We start from the raw sequence: 25147 nt of genomic DNA, 5'->3' as shown, positions 1-25147 counted from the left end.
GGACTCAATACCAAACAATTCATATGATATATATGGTAAATGTTTGCATTTCTGCTTTGCTATATCACATTAAACACTGAAAGAGCTAGGCGTTTTTACTGATTTAGCTGAAATTCATGTGTTATTTAATACTGGGCAATATTGCTCATGCTTATAGGAAAAAAATAAAATCAGACAATGTTTTTATAAACTTTTTTTTTTTAACATGCCCATTAATTGAATACTTGTGGTTCAAGAACAGGACATCGTTCTCACATGGAGCTGAACACACATGTGAACACACATGAACGCGTCACATACTGTATGAATTTACACTTGAACGTATACACTAGGGCAAAGGTTTTCAAACACTTTGGAGGGGAGGGGGTAAGGGTGAGGTGAGGGGGGTTGGAGGGGTGGAAAGGGTTAGGGGGTGATTGTGTATCTGTGTTTGTACATTATTCCTTGTATTTCTGTGCATCAGGGGAGGGGGGGTTAGGTGTGTGTGTGTGTGTGTGTGTGTGGGGGGGGGGGGGGGTTCGGAATGGGGCTTCGGAAGGGGGGTGTTAGATGTGGGGGTGACTGTGTGTGTCTGTGTTTTGGCATAATACTGTGTATTTCTGTGCATCTGTGCTTCCGGGTCAAAATGACCCGAACAGCACTTAAGGTTCAAAAAATATGAGGGGGGTGTAGCATGGGTGTAGTGCAAAAATATTTTTTTTAGATGTTCATCTCAGAAGAATCTTTAAGGCCAGTGAGTTTCAGGTGGAAATAATTTAAACTTCTACCTTTTTTTTCCAAATGAAAATGTAAAACGGGTCAAAATGACCCGAACAGAACTTAAAGACACACCCCCTTCCTATACAAACCTGTAACTTCAAACTCCATTTTAACCATCGAAAAGACCTGTCCTTGGTTTAAATTATTATTATAGTTTTTAATAATAATGTATTTAAAAAAAAGGGATTGTAGGAGTATGAGTCACAAGTGTTTTCAATGAATTATAATGGTTAAAGTGAAATATAGCGACTAAAATCTTATATTATCGACTAAAACAAAAATATTTCAGATGACTAAAATATGACTAAAACTAAATTACATTTTATTAAAAAGATTATGATTAAAACCAAATCACAATTTGCTGTCAAAATCAACACTGCTCTAAACTTCTGTTTACTGTTACGCAAAACATCTTCACACAAAATAGCTGATCTAAGCTTGCAAATCTACAATTTTTGCTTCAGATTAGGGATGCTATAGGGATCTAGGGTTATAATGAAGGAGTTAAAAAAGGAAAAACTATCATAGAAATCTTTAGATGAGTCAATAGTAGCCTACAACAAAACAAAAACAAAAACCAGAAATGGGGGATAAGTACGGAGTAAAAGTAGAGCGTGATTGTACACTTCCTTATTTGGGGTAGTGACTAGTGAGTCCACAGTTCAAGTCAGGGGCACCACCGGTACTAAATATTTCCAATGTGTCCAACCTTGTTTACATCCAGCGAGGCCAGTCAAGAAGACCACGCTGCTATGAATAATGGCTGAGTACAGATGTGATAGTGTCACATTTACTCTATATTTTATTCAAAGGTTCTGGCCACAAGCAATGGCCATGTTATCATGCATGGAGTAGAAGCAGGGTATCAGATCCAAAATAGATGAATGAAGTCAAAACACTTTGTAATCCAGGAAAACATTAGGTCTTTGCTATTGTTGATCATGTGCCATGTTTTGGGGGAATGTTGACACTCCTGACAGTGCTGGACTGTCAAAATAATCCAGAGGTTAAGATAAGACATTACAAACAAAATACGTAGTCAATGTTTTTGTGTTGTTGTCATTTGTGTGTGTGTGTGTGTGTGTGTGTGTGTGTGTGTGTGTGTGTGTGTGTGTGTGTGTGTGTGTGTGTGTGTGTGTGTGTGTGTGTGTGTGTGTGTGTGTGCGTGCGTGTGTGTGTTTATAATGTGTATGTGTGGCAGGTGTGCACATATGACCAAATATGGACATGTGCAAGTCGGAAAGAAGAAGGAAAGGACATCTATGCCATCTTTTTGGTCTGGCAATTTCAGCTGGCAGATTTGTTGCACTGGGAAGCAAACTGGAGCCAAACCTTTCCATGGAATGTATTGAAGTCAATGAAGTCAATGAGGGGTGGCATTGGCTCAGGGGTAGAGAAACCGTCAATAGAACACAGAGAGTTCCCGAAGGGTTCCCAGTTCGAATCCGGGTTCCCCCAGAAATAGTGTCGAAGAGTCCTTGAGCAAGACTCTGAACCCCTAGTTGCACCCAGTGAGCAGGTTGGTGCCTTGCATGGTTTCCTCCGCCATTGGTGTATGAATGTGTGTGTGAATGTAATACACAATCTATGTAAAGCGCCTTGGATAAAGGCGCTATACAAATGCACCATTTAGCTTTAATGATAGCCGGGTGAGGACAAGCGTAAGAATAAACACTATCTACTATTCTGAATGATTGCAACCGTGTAAAACTATCTTGTAAAATAACAATAAAAAGACTTCTCACACATTGTTTCCAACTGTCTTGTTTGTAGCAGAGTAAGTTTCTGAATGTGCAGTAATGGGCTATTATCACGAGACCAATTCTTGCGATGACAGTTCATGCTGCCCAGGCAAAAACGTACTCTGTGCTCTTTAGATACCTCAATAAGAAACTGACAAAAAAAAAAAAAAAAAGAGATCAGAAAACAAACCCTGCTCTCATTGACTTCAATGCATGCCATCAAAACACTGGCTCCAGTTTGCCTCCCAAGTGTGTGCCAAGTAAGTGATGTGTCAATGGCACATGCCAGGCGTCAAACACTTTGGTTCCTTCTTTACATAACCTTGTGTGAAAGTAAGAAAGATCTGATCTGCAGTCATACACACTTCAGTGTGGCACGGCCCTGAGGACCGAGCTATTTTAGGGAGAGACCCTGTGCGTGTGGTTGTACGTTTGTACGTTACACTATGAGATATTGCAGTGGTTCTCAACCTTTTCAGGCCGCGATCCCCAAAATAATCATATTTGAACTGGGGACCCCCCCCCCCCCCCCTGATAATCATATTTGAACTGGGGACCCCCCCCCCCCTGACAAGCAGTAAGAGTTGAGGCATTACATTGTATATAACACGGTCCTATGGTGAAAATAAGAGATCTACATGCTCTCAACGCCTCGCGTTGCAATGTAGATCGGATATTTTCACAATTTCTGACTCTAATATTTGACAATTTGGCCAATGTTTAATTTGTCATTTTAGTGGTATAAAAAGGTCCTTAAAGGTGATACACCATGAAAATTCACTTTTCCTATTTTAAAACCTTTTTTTGGGGTCCCACTAGCACCTTCTATCCTCACAAAGTCCCATTTCTGACCGTTGTGTCTTTCTCTGGTTTTGGGAAGATGGAGGTTAAAAGCATCCCACGGGTTCTCAAAACAGGCTGTCCAGATTTGCTGCCGTTTGTGACGTCATAAACGGCCGTTTTTGAAGAAAAATACTTTTTTGACTGAGATAGTGTATGTTAGATCAGTATTAGTAAACATCGGGTCTTTGCTTTTTAAGTGCCATACTTTGGGGAAAACGTTGACAGCCAAAATGCCCTGGGACCAAGCTATTTTAGGGAGAGTCCCTGTGCATGTGGTTTTACATTATGTAATACTGTATGTTACACTATGAGAGTGGTTCTCAACCTTTAATCATATTTGAACCGGGCACCCCACCCTTACAAGCACTTGGAATTGTAGGAGTTGAGGCATTACATGTTTGACTTGGTTCTACATATAGCCTACATGTTGTGTTAGTATAGTTTGTTGATTACTTTTGATGCAGTAATGGTCTTTTTAATTTCTCTTTCTTTTTCTTTTTTGTCTTAAATGTCCTTAAATTGTCACTTCATATCATGTGGGGACACACAGGTTGAAAACCACCAGTGGTGGAAAAAGTACCCACATTTTATACTTAAGCAAAAGTATCAATACTACAATGTAGAAATACTCTGTACAAGTAAAAGTCTGGAATTCAAAATGTACTTGAGTAAAAGTACAAATGTATCGGTATCAAAATATACTTAAAGTACAAAAGTAAAAGTACTGTGCTCATTATATGTAAAATGTCCCATTTCATGTTTTCAAATGTTTACAAATATTTTGAAAATAGCAGATCTACAAGCTCAGCGACACATTGTAAGCTTGTATATCTGCTATTTTCAAAGGGCTGAAATGTATATAGGGCTGAAGTGGTTAATCTATGTTTTGTAATAAAAATATTTGGATCCGAGATGTAGTGGAGTAGAAGTAAAAGTATTGGAAATACTCAAGTAAAGTACAAATACCTTAAAATTGTACTTACAGCAAGTAAATGTACCTACTATAGTTACTTTAGACCACTGAGAACAACCACTGCCATGTTCAATAACAACACAAGAAATCTCTTAAGCTGCACACACATCAAAATACCCATGAGAGTGGATTCCCCATTCCACCATTGTATTTCAAAGGGACTGGAGCGGTTTCATGCCAGTAGAGGTTTTCTGCAAAAGAAAACGCTCCATTCTCATTGAAATAAATGGGCAGAATGGGGAATCCACTCTCATAGGTATTTTGGTGTGTGTGCACCCTTATTGACAACCAGAGTGTGACAGCATTATCTCTTAGTTGAAATGCACTATACTGTAGATATAGGTTTTGTACCACTGATCACCAACCAAATGGACCCTTACAGGTTTGTACAAATGGAACCAAAATAGATCCTTCTATCAAATGGGGGGCTGTGGCCTAACGCACACCAAGCTGAGAATCACTGCAGTGCATTTTCTTAGTTTAGGACACCTGAAAGGGATGCCTTATGCTGGCTCTTAAACATTGCTGACAGCCTTGACTCCATCATCCCAACGGGAAACCCCACAGTGCAGTTCCACCCAGTGAAATGTCATAACCCCAAGATACAGCTTTTCCTTTACAATCTTTACAGGTGGTAGGGAATAATTTCAAAATAAACACAACAAACTCTCCCCTTGTTATGGATGCTATGAAGTATGAACACACCACTGTACATGCAACTGCAGAGAACCTGACAAAAAGTAACATTTAATTCAAACCTTTTTTTTTTTTTTTTTTTCATTTCTTGGACAGGACATTCATACTAGACAATAATATAAAGCTCTGACAAAGGGTAAAATCCCAAATAATGGTGCAGTGGTCATTATAACAATACATCTGTGAAAGAGGCATGAACGACACAATAGTTGACTGCCTATGAAAAGAGGCTAAGGCAGATTGGCCTTCCTTCAAAACAATTGGCAGTGACTGAAGATACTTACATTACATGGTGCATATTTAACTCGAACGCCAAGTCTTTCTCTGCTGTGCTCTGCAGTGAGCTTAATGCCTGGATGCTAGCTTACAGTGTGACTGGATATTCATTTCAGCCGAACTTAAAGTCCACTAAAACAACTCATCTTGTATAGGACCTCTGCCAGTTGTAAATGGCGTGGATGTTATGGGAACACGCCGGAACCCTTTTACACGTACTGACGCTGCGGTGGCGGAAAGCCCTTGTTCCGGCACTTCCCCCAAACCCCCTCCTCCTGGCCGCTAGCTGCTTAGCTCTCTCCTCTGCCACGAAGAAGTCTGTGGTCGCCCGGAAGAATTCCAGCAGAGCCTTGTGGCTCCACCTTGTCCCGGGATTCCCAGTCACACCACCCGCAATGGCAGCCAAACCAGCAGCACCAACCACGGCACTATCAGTCTGGGTGGGGAAACCGCAATGACCTCCGTGACTTGTCAAGAGGAGAAAGAAATGGGGGTTGGTCTCAAAGAGTTCCAGTGGTAAAGTAGACTGGGTGTTGCCGCGTACCGGGTCATTCTGAGCGCAAAGGCTCAGAACGGGAATAGCGACTTCATCTACATCCCGTAAGGGTTCGTTGCGTTCCCAATATGCTTCCCAGGCACTGTTGTTGCTACTGCTGACCCCCGGTGTTGTTACCGGAGCGGTGCCTTTAGGATTAGTCTGACAGAATAATGCTTCCTCCAGGCCCCGTAAGGAACGACTTGAAAATATGGTGTCTGTCCTTATTGTCTCACCCAGCACTGTCCTGTACCTACACACACAGACATGTACACACACAAATCCAAAACAAGACAAAATCAGAAAATCAATTCAAAGAGCTCTGTGAGTCTCATATTGCCTGTTAACATTGATTTGCGAGACCTTAGTTGGGTCATGAAGTCTCTAAAGATCAATGGCTTTACATTGATTGACCTGTTGCTATAGTAGCACACTTGTTTTCTCAACCTACTGGGCATATGCAATCAACAATCAGTTTACAATCAGTTTACCCGATTGTGTTCTGCCTCAATCTTCTCCCCCATTATTGCTCTCTCTCTCTCTCTCTCTAAATACCCTTCACAATGGCTGAACATGTTCTTTTCTTCTCCTTTCTCCCCCCTCATTGCAGTATGTCTATGTGTAGTTTCTATGATTGCAATAATATCGTCAGTGACATCGGCTGTATGTTTATGAAATGGCATGTATCAAGTCATCAATACACAAGTGAGGTTTTACTAGAGATTTTACAGTGTCAAATTCTGTGAAACCCCTCAATGTACCTTTTCACTGGTTAGAGACCACAACTCTACTTGAGTTTGATGATTTATTGAAACGTAATGAGATGAATGTGAAACTGGATGAGGAACCAAGGTAGGGCGAGACTCAGGGTGGGGGAGTAGTCGTCTCTACTCCGTCACTGCCCCCAAAAGAACTGTCTAGAAGATGTGATGAAGGCCCTGAAGGACTTGAAGCTCGGGCAACATGTCACATGATCCCCCTGTCCTTCGGGCAAGGAAAAACTCCCAATAAACTGACTGAAGGAAAGAGGAAACCTCGGGACGTATTGGGAGGAACCAGTGCTTCCCTGCATTAGAGACCTCGAAGCAGCATGGAGATGACATCTGAGGTAGATGCGAACTTGCGAAGGGCAGGCCCTCCGCTAGGCATACGCACAGCACACTTCGTGCATGCGCACACGCTCGCGTGCAGGGCTTAGCTAAAAAGCATTATTTTATACTATTCAAAAATAGCAGATATACAAGCTCATAGCGCATCACTTTGTGCCTCGCTACAAGCTTGTACATCTACAGGTATATTGATGTTGTCATCTGCTCATTTGTCGATTTGGTCAAAAGAAATTGGTGGAACAGAACTCATATTATGGGACCATTGCTCCATTGTTTACAATGGTTTGTAATGTAGGCTCTGACGCATTGCCACCCCATGCTGTGACATAATCCAAGATGGCCGTGGTGTGAATATGGTCTATAGCTGATGAGTGGAAGGCAGGTGTAGTAGATACTGTACATGTTGATTGTGAATGGAGAGTGGCTAATGAGTGAAGGCAGGTGTGGTAGATAATGAGGCGATTGAAAACAGGGAGTGGCTTTGATAAGCAGAGGGTGGTCTCTACTCCTGAAGCTGCGGCTGAACACAAAATACAGTATACAGGTAGTTCCGACAACGCAATTTGATCGGTTGAAATAGGCAAATAGCTATCTACTAGTGATGCGCGGATAGGCTTCTGAAGTCATCCGAATCCATCCGCGCAAATTCATTATCCGCCCATTATCCAACCGCATTAATTATATCATCCAATTTATAAATCCGCACCATCCTCATCCGCAACTTCAAAAGTATTATTATTATTATTACCCTTAGGCTAATATTATTTTCTGGTAGGCTATTCCCTGTTAGTTTTCTTAGTTGTGCGATCACAGAAATGCATTGATCTAGCCTACGGAATGTCTCCGTTCGTCTTTTTTTCTTTCTTTCTTTTTTTTTTTGGAGTCGGTGCTGTGCGTCGATGCAGACCAACCAGACATGCAGGCAGACAGAGTCAGACACACAAGAGAAAGAGAGAGCGAGGGAGAGAGCGAAAGCGAGAGGAACAAACACAACTTAGTGGGAAGTTTAACTTACCTACTGTACAGTACTTTACAATATGGACTATGGAGAGATTCACTTTTAAGCGCAGCGCAACAAGAGGTAATGATGAGTGCGACGATGCATGCCGTGATGCCGTTTAAGTGGACACAGCTGTTTAGTTTTATCGTGGACTGCACATTGCCTCATGAAAAATGATGGTTACTTTACAAAGTATACAAAATAACACACACTAACACAGACACAAGCATACCTAGATTTCGCTTTTTATTGATATATTAGGCCATAATTTATTTCCTGCATTATTTCATCCGCGGATATCCGAAATTAATTAATAATTATATTTGATTGATCCAAATCCGACTGCACCGCGGATCACCGCGGTCCACCGCGGCTAAAACCGCTATCCGCGCATCTCTACTATCTACCCGTGCAAATAATGATGATAACCGCACTGGTTTAATCATGTAATAATGTATAAATGAGCTGTGCCAGGTCCTGTCCCAGGCAGCACTTCCGGATCCTGTCCCAGCACTGCTTACGGAACACGGCTGAAGCCTTGTTCCTGTATCAACGCTGTCGTGCCAGTAACCACGGCAATGCACACCCTCTCGCATAATATTGCTTAATTCATTAATAATCTCCACATCCCTTCTCTTTCCCCCTCTCTACCTGCTCAGGCACATCTTCTGGTAGAGCACCACAGCCCACTGCAGTGGCCAGCACGGTCCGCTCTCAAACCAGCTCTGACAGCGGAACACGGGCGACAGGCAGGCTGCTGCCGTTACATAGCTGGATGATCCGCACTCCCCAAGGTAGGACAGGAGTAGGCCCGAGCCGGTGCTCTCGCTCACCGCGTACAGCCGCCCCGCAGGCTGCCGGTAGCGGATGTAGCGCACGGCCTCACGAAGGTCCCCTGGGTCGCCAAACTGCTGCAGTTTTAGGGTGGTGAGGGGCGTGGAGTTCTGGCTGCGCCGGTTGAAGATGACAGGGAGGTAGCCATGGGACAGTGCTGCCTCACACAGCTGCATGGAAAGAGAAGAGACAGAAGAGAAGAATTGGTGTCCATTTATGCTCAGGTCTTTGAACAGGTCGAGAGTGACCTGATGGGTGCATAAAACCTGATTTATACAGTTCTCCATCATATGATGGTGTTGCTCAAAGAGCGAATAGCCGATCTACAGCTTGTAGATCGGCTATTTCCGGCGAGCGACACTGTTGTATGATAGAGTATTTAAATTGTCTTGATTGGCTGTAAACTGCTGATGGGGCGCAGAGAAAATCATTAACAGATAGGTCATTTATATTTAAACGTTTCAAAATGGCTGAAGCTAATGTGCACATTGTTGTGATTGTCCACCATAAAGTTTATTGATTTGCTTTTTCTTTCAAGATGATTGGTAGGCCTATCTCTGCTTTATTGGGCTATATAATCATTGGTATGGATTATGAAGCCATTAGTAACCCGTATAGGTTTTCCATCTACATGATGATATAAGCTTAATGTCAGTAACATCATATGTATTTATGAGCAATAGGCCTATACATACAGTACATACAGTATACTGTACACGTGAGTGTGTGTGTGTGTGTGTGTGTGTGTGTGTGTGTGTGTGTGTGTGTGTGTGTGTGTGTGTGAGAGAGAGAGAGAGAGAGAAACTGACAACACAATGCATTCAGGAAAGGAGGAGTGAGCAGTCTTAGCACACAGAGAGCTCAGCTCATTTTAAATGATTCACAATATATGCAAAACCATGCATACAGGCTATGTTCAAACATATGTTCAAGCCTGTTACAACAGTTCGACACTGGAATCTCACAAAAGCATTTACACTACAAACACACGGTATAGAGCAAGATATGGCAGTAGGTCCCCAACTAGCCTGTGATAAGATGTCATATACAGTAACATCTCTGAAATGGATTAAAATATAAATTACCATAAACAACTGCATAAAAAACAACAGAAATGATCTGTGCAAGCCGTAAATGACAATCCACATTTACCGTCTAGCCTTCAAGATAGATAACTGAATGTCAAATTTGTATTTCTCCCCGGAGCAAGTAGGTAGGCTGTATTATCTCAGTAAAAATGGCAGCACTTGCGTGGGAGACACGGGTTCATATTTCCCGGGTAGAACAGGAAAGTTACATACTGTAATGCAGCTTTAAGGAAGTTATAATGCAAACAAATGAACATTTTGTTTTCAAGAATCTTAAAAGGTTTTGTCCAGGTCTGCATCTACATTGAGGTAGAGCCCAGCCTCCTCACGAACACACACATGCACAGAGCCATGCACGTGCATGCGCGCATATGCTGCACGTGGCGCACGCACACACACACACACACACACACACACACACACACACACACACACACACACACACACACACACACACACACACACACACACACACACACACACACACACACACACACACACACACACACACACACACACACACACACACACACACACACAGTGTGATATCACACCAGTGTTCTACTTATAAGATGAAAGGCAAAATATGTTAATTGAATGCGACTCAGCGTTCAGGTCTAGTTGTTTATTGAAGATCAGGATCCAGGTTTTTGTACCTTCCTGCAGAGAGCACCATGGAATGCAGGAGGAGATAAAGCGTATCGCTATACATTAAATATTTACAGGCTGGGGACAATCTGCCGTATCTACCATTCGTTCGTTCGTTCATTCCTCCCTGTATTCCAAACAGTCACTTTTTTAAGAGTTCCTGTTCAAAAGGTCCAACATGAGAAAGTGAAGTGTCAATGTGAGGCTTTTAGCTTATTTGATTCAAATGTCTGTTAAATCGTTATTGTGGCATATAGTTGTTCTGAAATGGATATGGGACTTACAGTATTTAATAACAATAATATTTAATTAATAACTTTTTATTTTAACCATTGTAGTAAGTTAATACAATACAACTAGCACATTCTACAGTCTACCCTGGTAAGTTGTTTTGAACAGTCATCATTATTGCAGTTTTTTATTTGTATAATACCAAAATAGAATAGCTATTTTGTAATCCTTGGCATGATTTACTGTAGAATAAGTATTTTAAGTGTATAATCTTCTTTTAAACAAATAAAATAAAGTTAATCAAGACATACAACCTATGGATTGTAGCTTTAAATGGAATATGACACCCCACTTGCGGATGTTGAAGTGATGAATATTGCTATTGAGAATACATTAAGGCACTGCTGCAGAATGAATTTGTGCTGGGCCAGGCGGCGTGTCTGTCTACAATCATATTACATGCATTGAATTAATTCACTTTGTGAGAGGTATACTAATCCAACCACATACCATGGATTATTTTAGAATGACCAAAGATTGCAGAGACTGTCTGTCTGCAATGCTGTAATTCAACTCTGACATACTCTGCATACTAATATTCAACAAGGAGAATGTACACGTTTCCCAAGGTATTCTGAATATTAAAGCATCTCTGTAACAGAGAGCAAGGACAGGCCAGCACAGACTCCTGTGATTTTCCGTCAGGTCTAATAAACTGTCACTTCAATGAGGAATTCCCTGAGTACGGTCTTGAGGTCTTGCGTGCGTACACACACGTGTGTGTGCGTGCGTGCACACACACACACACACACCCACACCCACACCCACACACCCACACACACACACACACACACACACACACACACAGAATGTATTGTATATTGTAAACACTTATATTTTATTCACAAGATTATTTATTCAAACTAGCACTATTAATTTAAACCATCTATGCTCTATAATACCGAGAGCCTCTTAAATGGATATTTCACTTGACCCTAAAAAACGTTATGGTCTACTCAGGCTTCTGGGAGCACCCCGTACAGTTTTTTAAGTTGCTTGATTCAGTATTTAGTAATTTATTTATGAGACACACCCCCTACCTATACAAACCCATTGTATATTCAAACTCCATTTTAACCATGTTCGATTCATTGAAAACACCCGTCCTTGGTTCTGGTGACTCACACTGCCCTTCTAATACATGAGGAGGCCATGTTTTTTCAATTACGTTTTTCATTAGTTTTTGGAGCTGTGTGGAACACAAGCTCCCTATACGTGGCCGTGTGTGTAGGTATGTGGGTGGGTCTGTGGGTCTGTATGTAGCCTGTATGTAGCAACCCTGGGTGACCAGAGAGGTGCTGTTGAGTCTAGCCTGCCCTGAGCATCAACTGCAATACACACACACACACACACACACACACACACACACACACACACACACACACACACACACACACACACACACACACAGCTCCACTTCGAACAGAGGTTCGATTTTTATATATTTTGGGGAAAAGAAAAAAAAAGAAAAAAAAATACAATAAAAAAAAGTATGATAAAATGAATATCAAATGTCTAAATACTGAACCAAGCAACTTAAATACTTTTTTTTTTAAAGTGATATGTTTAAGAAACATACTATAGGCCAAAGAACAGAGCCCAGCTAGATAAACCTTTTTCTTTTCTTTTTTTCTTTAACAAATAGGAGCTGGATCAAATAAAGAGAAACTAAAGAGATGTTCTCTGTGGTTTCAGATGCCTGCAGCCACAGTCAGTCTACAAAAAGCTAGCAGAGCTGTTGTGCACCAGACTGTAACATTCACACACAGATCACAGCTCATATTTCTTTCAGTGTAAATCATTATCTGACCAGACAGAGCAGGAATATCAAGTCACGGATCGGGAGCTTTCATACTTTCATACACCAGAATCATCACTCCAGGCAGCTGACAAATACAATCTTGATTTATGAACCAGGTGAATATAAAGCACTGCACGATGCAGTCAAAGTTTTGCAGGACACAATTTTACTGGCAAGACAAAAAAAAAGGGAACCACAGAAATCTAGAAATAGAGGGGATTCTATCTATGTTTATGTCTCCTCCTGTAAACCACAAATGTATCAAGTAGAGAACAGAAGGCTGCAACAGCTGTTCAGAATGTCTGGATAGTGGCCCTTTTACTTTACAAGCTGCCAAGTGACTACCCTACACACTGATCAGAGGCCCACTGTGAACGGTTCATTGATGTCTAATGTCCCTACATAGTGACTGTACGACGGCCTACTTTGTACGTGGTAAAGGACAAAAACGGGGGTTGATAGATGCACTTTTTTGTTTTCACTCCTGAAGCCAGGAATAACATTCTCAGATGTTTTAAATACTGTAAATACTAGCAAGTGGAAAAGGACAATTAAATGAAGGAGGCTGTGAGTTGGGGTGGCAAACAACAATACAGCACTGGGCTAATAGGAAGAAAAAAATAAAGAGATACAGTAAAGGGTAGATAGATAGAGGTCAGTCACCACAATATGATTGTGAATCCAGAGGAATCACTTTACAGTTTGACTTACTTTACTGTAATCCTTTCAATACAATAATACTAATATACCCCAAATACACAATCTGGGATTATAGGTTCACACAGAGATTGATTGAAATAACACTGAAGGTAATGGGGCTATTATTACAAACCTTCCAAAGTCTGATTCAAAGACCAAAAGAGACGTTCACCCTCATGATCATGAGGTGGGCTGTGGAACTGTGGAGATCTTGTCGAAATACTGGGACGTAGAACAACTGTTAAGTTGAAATAACGACATAACATCCCGTGGAACTATAAATCGAAGTGAATGAGAAGCTGTTCACTCAGTGGAGTGGGAGGAATCTGTCTGCATCCAGGCAACTGTGAAACGTCCCCCAATGGGTTTCGTCCCTATTTTACAAACACAGATGTGTACTATGTGACACACATGCATACATTATAGTGCATCGCAGATCGCATACAGACACTGACATGCGCCCCCCACACACAGAGAGGGACACACAGTGTTGTGTGAGTGAATCTCCCAACAGTGATGGCAGCAGTCTTAATTGGTGTGACATCACGGAGCCTCAAGCGACAGATGATATAACTGTATACAACACATGTGTTGCAGGCCCAGAAGGAGTAAATGGGAGAGGCACAAGGCAGAATGTGGTTCTCATCTTTCTCATTTGGCTGCCTATAATGGCAGAGTAAGAAATAGCTTTTTTCTCCCTCTATAAATTGCCCCTTGGATTCGGGTAGTCATCTATTGGTAAAAAAATAAAAGAATAATACAAATTCAACGTCCTTATTCATTTGCATTATTTTTTTTAATTAAGTTAATTATTTTGTATCCCATTTTTCTCCCCGATTTAGTTATGTCAATTAATTCATCCCCACACACATTTCTGTGTCGTCCCTATTGTTGTATCCTACTGACTCACCTGCCAGTTAGGAACCCCCAACGGGAGGATGTATTAATCCTGCTGACAGGTGCCTCCACAGCCCGTAGGAATACAGTGACAAATATCGCCCTCTTGCCCAGCTTCCCTCCCCTGAATACAGGCCAATTGTGTTCGCATAGACGTCCGACAAAGCCAGATGCATCACGGTCGATTCGAACTCACACAATTTGCATCACTAAACAATCTAATCAGGTCTACAGGGCAAATACTTCAATCTTAAAGTTGCACAGTTGTATCTACAGTCTTTTTATTTTACCACAACTTTATATTTACTATCCTTTCGTAAGACTCATTTCCATTTTCGTAAGACTCTTTTCCCCTTTCACAAGACTCTTTTGCCAGGCCAAAGGCCATGGGGGTGAAGATTATGTTTTTTTGTGTGTTTGTGAGCCCGGAACCTATCTTGCAAAACACTTGACAGATTTCAATGGACGTGGCCAAGGAAGACACTCTAACTTTTTTCATCAGCCTCATGAGGCGTTTAACTCTTGAACCCAACCATATAGGTCATACAATCAACATTTTTGCCCCTTTCAAAAGTTTCAAGTTCAAAACCCACTGTTCCAATTGCCTTCTACAGTACACTGCTTTCTTCTCAACAGCTCATAGGGCGTTTTTATTCATGGACAATTAATTTAAATACACACCATCTTGGGAGTCATGTGATATGTGTGAAACAACTTTTTGATATTCAAAAGTTTGTCTGTAACTGCCTTCCAAAATGTGCGAGGGGCTAATACAAAACAATGCCATGGCCTGATGGAGATATGAGCTCTGCAGAAAAACCCACTGTTCCTGCTTTCTTCTTGTTTTCAGCTCGTAGGCCGGGAGTTTTTATTCATGGACAACCTGCAGTCAAGTAGACTGTTATGGGGATTTGCTCACAGAGCTAACAGCATATGAAATGAGCTGCAACTATTCAGGAGGCCCCTGACTCATTAGCAAACAGACTCTGTCGTGTGACGAAGTATAAATCAGGCAATGGGCATTCAAGTGTAAGCTAAAGTGTATTCATTGAACAGATCTGGCCCCCTATAGACAGTCAAGTGATGCCTTGTATATAAAGCAAGATAATAATGGCTGATGTTGCCACTTGCCAGGCCCAGGCAGGTACATTTGCCTACTTTGACCTCATCTGCTCTTTTCCTCCACCTCTTCTTGACTGGGCTTTCCACAGCTAAATGCAATGACTTGTGTTCAAACTGCTCGCAGCTGAATAACCATTATGCATTTGCATAATGCATATTCTTCTGGAGCCCATACATTTTGTACCTTTATATTTGCTACCTGTTTCAGCCACAAAATAAAATTAGGCTACTTTGGTTATGCTTGCACCTCTTGGTTCTCCAAAAACAAAGCTTCAGACCTCCCAAAACAAACTGATTCGACTACTTCTCTGTCTAAAACCCATGACACCTAATTCCAAACAATTTGCTAGTCTGGGATGGCTCAGGGTAGAAGATAGGGTTAAGCAATTCAAAATGGGATTGGTATTTAAGAGTCAAAGCAGGGTCAGTGCCCTCAATACCTCATACCTGACATAAGCCCTGACACCATCCCTTGGTGCAGTGTTTCTCAAATCAATTGATTCCATTTTTACACTGTCAAAGTCACAGATTTATTTGGGTCAATCTAGACTCCTCTAAAGGAACGCACAGAGTCCCTGGAATCCACTTTGAGAACCACTGCCTTGGTGGATGTGGATCACTGGCTTCTTTCAAATTCAAAACTATCAGGAGACTACAAGGGGGGGTAAATGCAATTTTCCCATAGAAAGGTGTCATTCACACTGCCTACATTTTCCTTTATCTCCTTTGCACATAGGCCTATGGTGTTTTGTATTTGTTGATATGTATTATTGTGTTATTTGTTTTAATATGGTGATGAATTGAATACATAGGACCACAATGGAAGCAAGTCCCCAGGACCCTTTTGTGATAGGACCTTTTTGTGATATCCTTTTAGCCATAATGTCTGACTGTACCTTGTGCTGTTTACATTTTTGACTAATAAAGTATTCAATCAATCAATTTTGGACCCTTACAGGTCCACTTGGGTCAATTTTTATACTTTAATTAAATGAAAGAATGAGGATTTGATTGTAGAGAACTCCTCCCACTGATACAGTCTATAGAACTTTTCACACTTGAGAACACAAACTTTCAGATGGGTTGAAGTTTATTTCCTGTTGCACGGTTTGTGAATATCAGTGGCTGACACTGACAGGAAATAAACTTAGACCCAAGCTGTTCCCTAGCAACTCTGTTTCAGTGTATACTTTAAGTTACAAGTTGATAACACTTTGGTCTATTTATGTGGTTACACAAAAGCTGTGCAAGAGGAACAGCATTTTGCACAGTAACGTGTCAGATGAACAGATGGAATTGCATTAATCTTGGTTGTATTTTGGATTATGTTAAATGTGAAATTAGTCAATCTTAACCCTAACCCTAACTAACTCTATTCTCATAATACCCTGGCCTGCACTAATCAGAAACTGTATATTTTCTTAAAGTAACTTGGCTGTGATAATAAGGTTCTGTAGGTAATAAAAACTTCTGTAGGTCAAATAGACCAATATTTTAAACTTGTTTTTTAATTGTCTGCAGTAGCCTAGCCTAGATACCAGCAATCTGCAGAGTGGAATAGGAATACAGCCGCTGAGCTACCTGAAATGGAAGGCTTAATTGTGTTATCCTAACCCTAACTAACCCTAACCCTACCCCTAACCCTACCCCTAACCCTAACCCTAACCCTAACCCTGTTTCGGAATGGAGGTGTTTCGGAATGGCGGTCTGACACCCATTTGGTGACGCTATCATTTTTTAAATCAATCAGAATCTAATAAAGATGGGCATCTGGGTTACCTCTCGATTATTTAGGCTATTTTACGCACGGAAGTGACGGCTGTGTGCATGATTGATTGATTGATCGAATACTTTATTAGCAGTTCGCAGAAAACAGCACAGTAAAGTACAGTTCAATACAAGGTCTGCTAAGAGGATTTAAACCCAAATAAAGCACCATGGCTTAACTGTTTCCATTAGGGTCCTTATAGATAGTAGGCTACTCAATTAAATGCAGTAGGCCTACAATGGGTGGGCAGAAGAAAATAAGAAAGATGCGTGGATGTTACCTTAAGCACATTTCTAGTGATCTTCCCAAAAGAATTGGGGATAATGAGCAGAACAGGACATGTGGAATGGCTGGAGGTCCTCCTGAGCTTGTGATAAGAGGTGCCAGCCACTGCCCAGTCCAGCGCCACCAGACCGTCGTCGCTCATTTGCAGGTTGTCCCGGACAAAGTGGACCGGGCTGTCGTAGGGCCAGCACGCGTCGTACACGGTCTGGAGGAAGGCACTCGCTCGCCAGGTGAACCCCACGCACGGCGAATAATCGCTGAAAGTCCTGCAGTGTTTGAGCAGGTAGTTGGCGAGCGCGGAAGGCTTGCATATCAGCGCGACTGTTGTGCTCGCGGTGTCATCTCCTCCTGTTTGGAGCCCGTCGTCCCCACGGTCTGAGACCGCGCTGTCTGCTGTCGTTTCCCTCGTTTTCCGTCGTGGGATTCGCAGTCCTCCTTGGAGCAATGCTTCTGTCTGCTTCTCGGTGGCAAAATATTTGGAGCCTGGCCAAATGAATGCCACCAGGATCACAATGCAGAGAGCCACAAGCCATTCCAGCATTGGAACGATCAGACGGTAGCGCAGTTAATGATCTACACCGCTTAGCTTTGGTATTTTAAGTTGATGTTGATAAATATAAAATCGCATAACATACTATTCCGCCGGAACATCTTCAATTTAACAAAATCTCACAGAGGACAACGTGTTCTCTTGTAAACATGCTCTCGTTTCGACACAGTGAAGTTCAACTACTACAGCTGAGCCAGTGTCCCTCTTTCAGTTTGCTGTTGTGCCAAATAAGGCGCACAGCTTGCTCGTTGCAGTTGCTTAATTTCAGTCTATAGGACAGGTCAGTTCCAAATTGGAATTCTTCTCTCCATTTACAGTACGCGCATCAACGTAAGCTGTTAGTGAAGAAGGATCCCGTGCAGGTAGATCAAGTGTGAGCCGACTCAGCCGAGCGCCACAAACGCTGTGGACTGAAACTGAATGCGGTGCAGAGCACTAGCTGACTGTTGATGCTGGAGCCTGGGGCGCACGCAGGCAGGCAGACGCCTCCCATCATGTTGAAACCGTGCCCTTTGCCTCGATCCCTTGACTCATGTCTCAGTCTAGTCTCTAGCATGTTCTTGCATCATTAGACTATCCATTTTTGTCTCCACCAGCCGAAAGGCTTAATTGGGGAGACTGACTGAGAGACTATGTTTTCGCCTTCGTCTGTCTGTCTGTCTGTCTGTCTGTCTGTCTGTCTGTCTGTCTGTCTGTCTGTCCGTGCGTGTGTGTCCGTCCGTGTGTCTGACTGTCCGCTCATCCAGTTTGTGACTCACTGATTGATTGATTGAAGACTTTATTAGAAGTTTGCATAGGAAAAGGTACAGTTTCATGACGGTACAGTTCACTGGTACAAGGTCTACTAAAAGGAGATCCATGAAAAGACTAAGCTTATTTCCACTGGAAACCATTAAAGTATCTCATATAACATTGAATGACAGACACATAGAACACAGTACTATGCAGTAGATATGTAAAGAAAAACAAAAAAGAAGACAGTAAGTCTAACCAGCTATTGGAAGCTAATCTCCGGGGCCATTGGCCCGGTCGCTGCCAAACTGTGCACACACCCTGGATACCAATTCAGAACCTCTGCCCCACATTTCTCACATGGGCCTGTTCTAGCGCCACCAGGAGGCCAATTTTCGCAAAACTAACTTTTGGCCAGTAAACTACAGATTTTGTCCAAAAATCAGCAAATCGGTAGACAGTATCTCTACAGTTATGTGATTGACATGGAGGATCATCATCTGTCCGATTTTCCATATTCCATCCTGATTGGCTAAAACTGGCTTCCAAAGTTTGCAGGATTGGTCCGTTTTGAATAAAATGCCTGAAATCATGAACGCAGTGTGCGATTTTGTTGAAATTGTGCATGCACATTCCCAATAGGCAGAGGAATAAATGCCAAAAAGTTCAAATCAGCCTCATGGTGGTGCTATAACAGGCCGATTCGTGTTTTTACCTATAACGCCACTGATCAGTGTAAAACTTTGTATGTGCACTCCCTAGAGACGAAGGAAAAACCTTTGCCCTGCATTTTTCATATCTGACTTTTATAGCGCCACCAGGAGGCCGACTTATGTAAAACACATTTTGTCCTATTATTCCTTGAGATCTTATCCAAAAATCATGCAAATCAGTACACAGTATCTCTATAGTCATGTGATCAAGACAGATCTGTCTGATATTTCATATTCCATCCTAATTGGCTAACATTGGCTTCCAAAGTTTGCAGGATTGGTCCATTTTGAACAAACCCATTTTGAACAAAATTACTTAAATCATGAACGCAGCTTATGATTACAGAGAAACTCTGCATGCGCATTCCTAGTCTGGCGGGGCCTGACGTCATACTGCGTTCACTCACTCATTCCTTCCCCAGTATAACGTCTGGCCTTCCGGGTATAGGCAGCGAGTATACAGATTATTTTCTGATCGGGGCCAATCAGTGACTGCTGTCCGCACAACAAACGTAGTCTTCCTGACAACAAGTGAAAAGCTTCCCCTGATTGGTCCCTGTGTAGATGGTGACGTAAAATGATGCTGCCGTTTGCTGCAGCCTTTTCAAAACAACAATGACTACCCTCGATGCAACTGTGTAACTGTTAACGCTGAAACGATAAAACAAGCAATAAGTGCAGTTATTTCAGAGTTGGAATCAATTACAACAATTAAAAAGGAACAGGAGTATGCGCTAGCGGAGTTCATCGGCCGAAAAGACGTGTTTATTTGCCGTTCTTCCGACTGGCTTAGAGATGTTTTGCTACGCTGATTGGTTAGAGGAGTCTGTCTGTCAAGGCAAGTACTCCCGCCCACTTTTCAAGCTGCCAATAGGCCGAAGGCCAGACGTTATACTGGGGAAGGAATGAGTGAGTGAATGGGCCCCGCCAGGCTAGCGCATTCCCACTAGGTTAAGGAACAAATGCCACTCTTTTCACATGGGCCTGTTATAGCGCCATCAGCAGGTCGACTTTTGCCAAACTAATCTTTGGAACAAAATGCCTCAAATCATGCATGCTGCATCACATTGCCGTTAAAGGCCAAAGAAGACATGGGACCCTTTTCACATTTAGCGCCACCAGTACCTACCTGGCCTGGTGGAGACCTGTGCTCGGAAGAGCACTGCTTCTAGTTAGATTTGAGTTATTATTGTATTTAAATTGAACAGGGACTCGAACCCACGATGCACCGTCAGGCTACATTTTTAACTTTTAAAATACACTATGCATAGCTGGATCCCTGAATGGGCCTGTCTAGGGTCGTCCTGGCCTTTGGGCCCGTTCCAGTGACCACAAGTCTTTAATTTCAGAAGCTGAACCTAAAAGGCCCCACCACAGATTTTTTATTTTTATTTTTTTGGTAAAGGACAGTAGACTGACAGGAAATGGGGGAGAGATGGGGAGTGACACGCAGCAAAGGTCACCGGGATCGGGATTCGAATGGCGGCACGGGCAGGCCTCACAGATCTGTACATTTTATGAACAAGCGAAGTAGGCAAGCACCTGGGGGCTGGGGCCCTGAGCAATAAGGGGCAACAGAGGGCTCATTCACGGGTAGAAGGGTAAGAATCACTCACAAATGGCTAACTCTTTAGTTTTGTTGTTGTCCTTTCTGTTTGCCAAGAACCACTAGTCTATAATTGGTTGTTGATGGCACATGGCTGCACACTACTGTAAATTCTGATGATCCATGACTCAGGCATGTTTAAATCACCCTAACTCTTGTAATTGTCTAACTGTTATAGAGGTCCTATACTGTCTGGTTGTTATACAGTAGGCCCTGAGGCAGTCTCTCAGCCCCAGGGCTGTATGTTACACTATCAATTATGGAACGCTTGACACTAAAAACAAACTCTTCAAAGATCTTGGAGTAGCCAATGAACTATAGCCTAGTTAGTACCATATCGTCGCTGTGTTGGAAACCTTGTAGGTCCAAAACCATTCCTTTCTTTTATTCTTATGTTTTAAAACAGTAAAAATAACAGATCTACAAGCTCACAACGTGACATGTTGTAAGCTTGTAAATCTGCTATTTCACTCATTTTTTCCATATGACCAAGTAGGGCATTAAAAAATAAATGATGAGGTTTCTCCCTGACAGCAACAATATGAAATAGTGGATACGGAGGGTGTTTAGTAAATAAAGACTGGATAATCCAATGTAGTAAATAATAAAGATTTCTCCACTCTGTTGATATGAAGAGGCAATTTGGGCCAAGGATGAAAATCATATCTTAGCTTAGGGGGAAAACGCAAGCCACTACAAGTACAGTGACTTAAGTGTTAGTTAATAAGTGACGTATTTGTAAAGTTACACTACATTAGCACATTTGCTTTAGAGCGAGATGTTTTACTTTAGACTAATATGCCAGGGATTGATTAATAATAGTGATGCAGACATGTTGCATAAGCTTTCAAGTGATAATAAATCCAAAGGGGAAGAGATAAGACAATGCCAATGGAACGTTGTGTGTGTAATGGAAACTGGAAGACGAAATGCATAATGGCAACCAGCTCATGAGGACGAGCAGGGGACTATTGATTGGTTGGACTGACTGCTTTATCACTTCAAAGATGTCTGGATGCTTGAAAACATTACAGAGATGCTTGACCCTTCCTTGGTTAAAGGAAGGGTATTATTTGAGTTTCTTCAGCCTAATTTGGGTCCACCCGGGCTATTATTTGCTGATTCTTCAGCCTAATTGGAACTGTAACCAAATAATGGCCTGTTGCAGGTTGGTGCAAAAATAAATAAAATCCTGATGCAAATAGCCGCCTGGTTCTTTTAAAAGCCTGGGGTCCAAATTGATTTAGCATATCAAGCGCCCCGGCTACTATTTGGTAATAGGCTTACTGTAGTTATTATCCCCACCAGGGAGCCTCCCTGGTGGGGATAATAGGGAGGCGAGGGATTATGTTTTCGTTCCTGTGAGTACGTCCATCCACCTGTCCGTCTATCTGTTGTCCGTCTGTGTGCAGCTAATTTCTGGCAATGCTGGACCGATCGGCTTGAAACACACACACACCCAGTTGGCCAAGGAAGAACTTCCACCCCAAATCTTTCAAATTGGCCTCATAGTGGCGCTATAACAGGTTGATTTTTTTGTAAAACACACTGATAGATAACTTTCACAAGTCTGTGCACATCATCTCTGTGGTCACGTGATCATGATGTATATGTCAGCTATTTCAGTTTGCCTTCTGATTGACAACAGTTGGCTTTCAAAATCTGCAGGAGGGGCCTGTTTAGCAGAAAATGTTACAAATCATGAACACAACGTCCGATTGCCATGAAACTTTGCACACATACTACCAGTAGGCCAAGGATAAACCTCCATTCAAATGTTTAAAATTGGCCTTATGGTGGTGTTATAACTCTTGAACTATAGGTCGTACAATCAAAATCTTTTTCCCCTCGCCCGGACATTTGTGCCAGACTAGATTTTCTGCCATATCACGTTTTCTTCAAAACACACTCTCCTACAAATTATGTCAAAAACTCACACAAATTGTTACATATTATCTCTGGATTCAACAGATCAGGATGTATATGACTGCCTTCCAAATTTTGCAGACCCCATAGCAACCCAGTCTGGCCAGGATCTGCGCTCACAGAGGAGCACACTTTTGTTTTCTTTGTTTGTTTGTTTGTTTGTTTGTTTGTTTGTTTGTTTGTTTGTTTGTTTGTTTGTTTCTTTCTTTCTTTCTTTCTTTCTTTCTTTCTTTCTTTCTTTCTTTCTTTCTTTCTTTCTTTTCTTTTTTAAGTTTATAATCATTAGAATAATTAGAATTCTTGTGTGTAGTGTGTGCTCTTAGAGGAGAGATGTTGTTCCAAGGAGGTCAAATGGGATGACAGAAATATTAGTACCAGAGTAATAGATTTTGTATCGATGAGGAAGGAGGAGGAAAAAAAGGTTAATGAGATCACATGAGAGACCAGAGGCAGAAATCATGAGTGATGAAAAGAAATAGTGAGTTTAAAGGAGATGCAAAACAAGTGATGAAAGAAAAAGACAACATTGGAACTGGAACACTACAGATTGAAGCTGATAAATGAGGGAAATATGTCCCCACCTCCACCTCTCCTGATAGGATGAAATTGGTATCCTGACCTGAAACATTATTTTCTGTTTACTATATGGAGAGACGGGACCCATGTTGTACAAACACTATAGCAAAGATTGCTATATAGAATATAAATCTATTGTTTAACAACTGCAGCACACATGTTCCTCCATGGATGTAATGAAAACTCATTACAACACAAATCATGATGAAGGTTCCAAACCTAGGAACACACGCAGAATTTGTTAATCAAAATACATATTTTTAACAAACAAGTTATGCACAACCATGCTCATGTGTATTTTGTCCACAAACATGCATTGTGCCACGAGTATTGACAAAATAAGAAAAGGACTTTTCTTATAAGAAAAGGACTTTTCTTATTTTCTCTAAACGAGGCTTAGACACTTTTTAGAGACTGAACATCATCTCTACCTGGATGTTTTATGAATGGAATACCTCATGGCTGTAATTCAGCAAAGCTTTAGACATTCTGGGCATGTTTTTCTAATTATACTGTTATATCATAAAAGGATATCGCTCTTCATGACAACTAAAGCTCTGCGGAAGCTGGAACATGTGTTGTGATATATTTCCCCAACTTCTTGTAGTTGCCTCCATCGTGGTGCAGGCAGAGGCAAAATGTTTCAAACGTTTCAAACGAAACGGGCCCTGGTCCACCTGGGAGCCTCTGTGGGACGTTTTGTTTTTGAACATGACAGCATTGTCATAGCCCAAGAAATAGTGTCATAAGAGAATGCATTATGTAAGTGCAAAGCTCACAGGGGAAATGGATGACACGCAAACTCAACAATGATTATTTAACCTTTTGGAGTGGGTGGCTTGGGGGGGGGAGGGGGGCGGGGCAGTTTGAAACTGGTCTAAAAATCACCCTACGGGCAGAATATTGCTCAGATTGAATGTCAGCCAGGCAATAATGCTCTGACAATTCCAGGTGCCAAATAGCTGATGTGACGCTCCCCAGGCCAGCCATCCGTCCAGTGGATGAAATCTGGACTGGACATTATTTCACGGTTGCTTTCCCTTCCCCAGATGGTGTCCAGGGACTGGAAGGAGTACGTTTGATTTGAGGTGAAAAGAACTGCCACTGCCAATACCTAAAAAGGGTGGTCCAGGCGGAGATGTTAAACCACCCACCCAGGCCCTGCTTTAATTCTCGGTTTCCCAAACAGTGGGTTGTGACCCATTTGTGGGTCACGGACCAATTCTTATGGGTCACGACTCGAGTGAAAATCCCATTTTCTTTTCCTATATATAGGCTACACTCTAAAAACAAAAACTAGGCTCTACTCAATTTTATTGGTGAAACATTTTTACACTCAAAAATATTGAGTAAATATTACTGTTATGAAATCAGGTAGATGATACTCAATTAATTTGAGTAAAAGTAACCAAAACTTTTACGTACTTATTAACAACTAAAATTGAGTACAATGACCTAAAGAAATTGAGTAGATATAATTAAATTATTCAGTCAATGCCACAAAAGACTACAAGTAAATACATTGAAATATTAAGTAGATCTAATTGAATATTAGAGTATAATTTAACAAAACAAATATGTCACATTTACTCTATTCATTTACTTTTATTGATTTAATTCATATAGTACCATTTACCCTTTTCATTTACTTTACCTTTTACTCCAGGAGTACATGATG

The 25147-nt window shown here is 41.6% G+C and overlaps 1 protein-coding gene across 1 annotated transcript; it reads right to left on the bottom strand.

Moving 5' to 3' along the window:
* Positions 1-4594: 4594 nt before the first annotated feature.
* Positions 4595-18301, bottom strand: abhd15a (abhydrolase domain containing 15a). The gene is made up of 3 exons (XM_080731348.1): positions 17362-18301; positions 8585-8937; positions 4595-6077 (listed from the first exon to the last, which is right to left on the bottom strand). Exons 1-3 carry the CDS (start codon positions 17905-17907, stop codon positions 5432-5434), a joined length of 1545 nt encoding a protein of 514 aa, XP_080587474.1. The 5' UTR covers positions 17908-18301; the 3' UTR covers positions 4595-5431.
* Positions 18302-25147: the final 6846 nt, after the last annotated feature.

Source organism: Nannobrachium achirus, assembly GCF_963921795.1.
Source record: "Nannobrachium achirus genome assembly, chromosome: 8".
Classification (NCBI taxonomy): domain Eukaryota; kingdom Metazoa; phylum Chordata; class Actinopteri; order Myctophiformes; family Myctophidae; genus Nannobrachium; species Nannobrachium achirus.
Note: the sequence above shows the minus strand (reverse complement) of the source record. Positions and strands in the feature narration are given on the sequence as shown.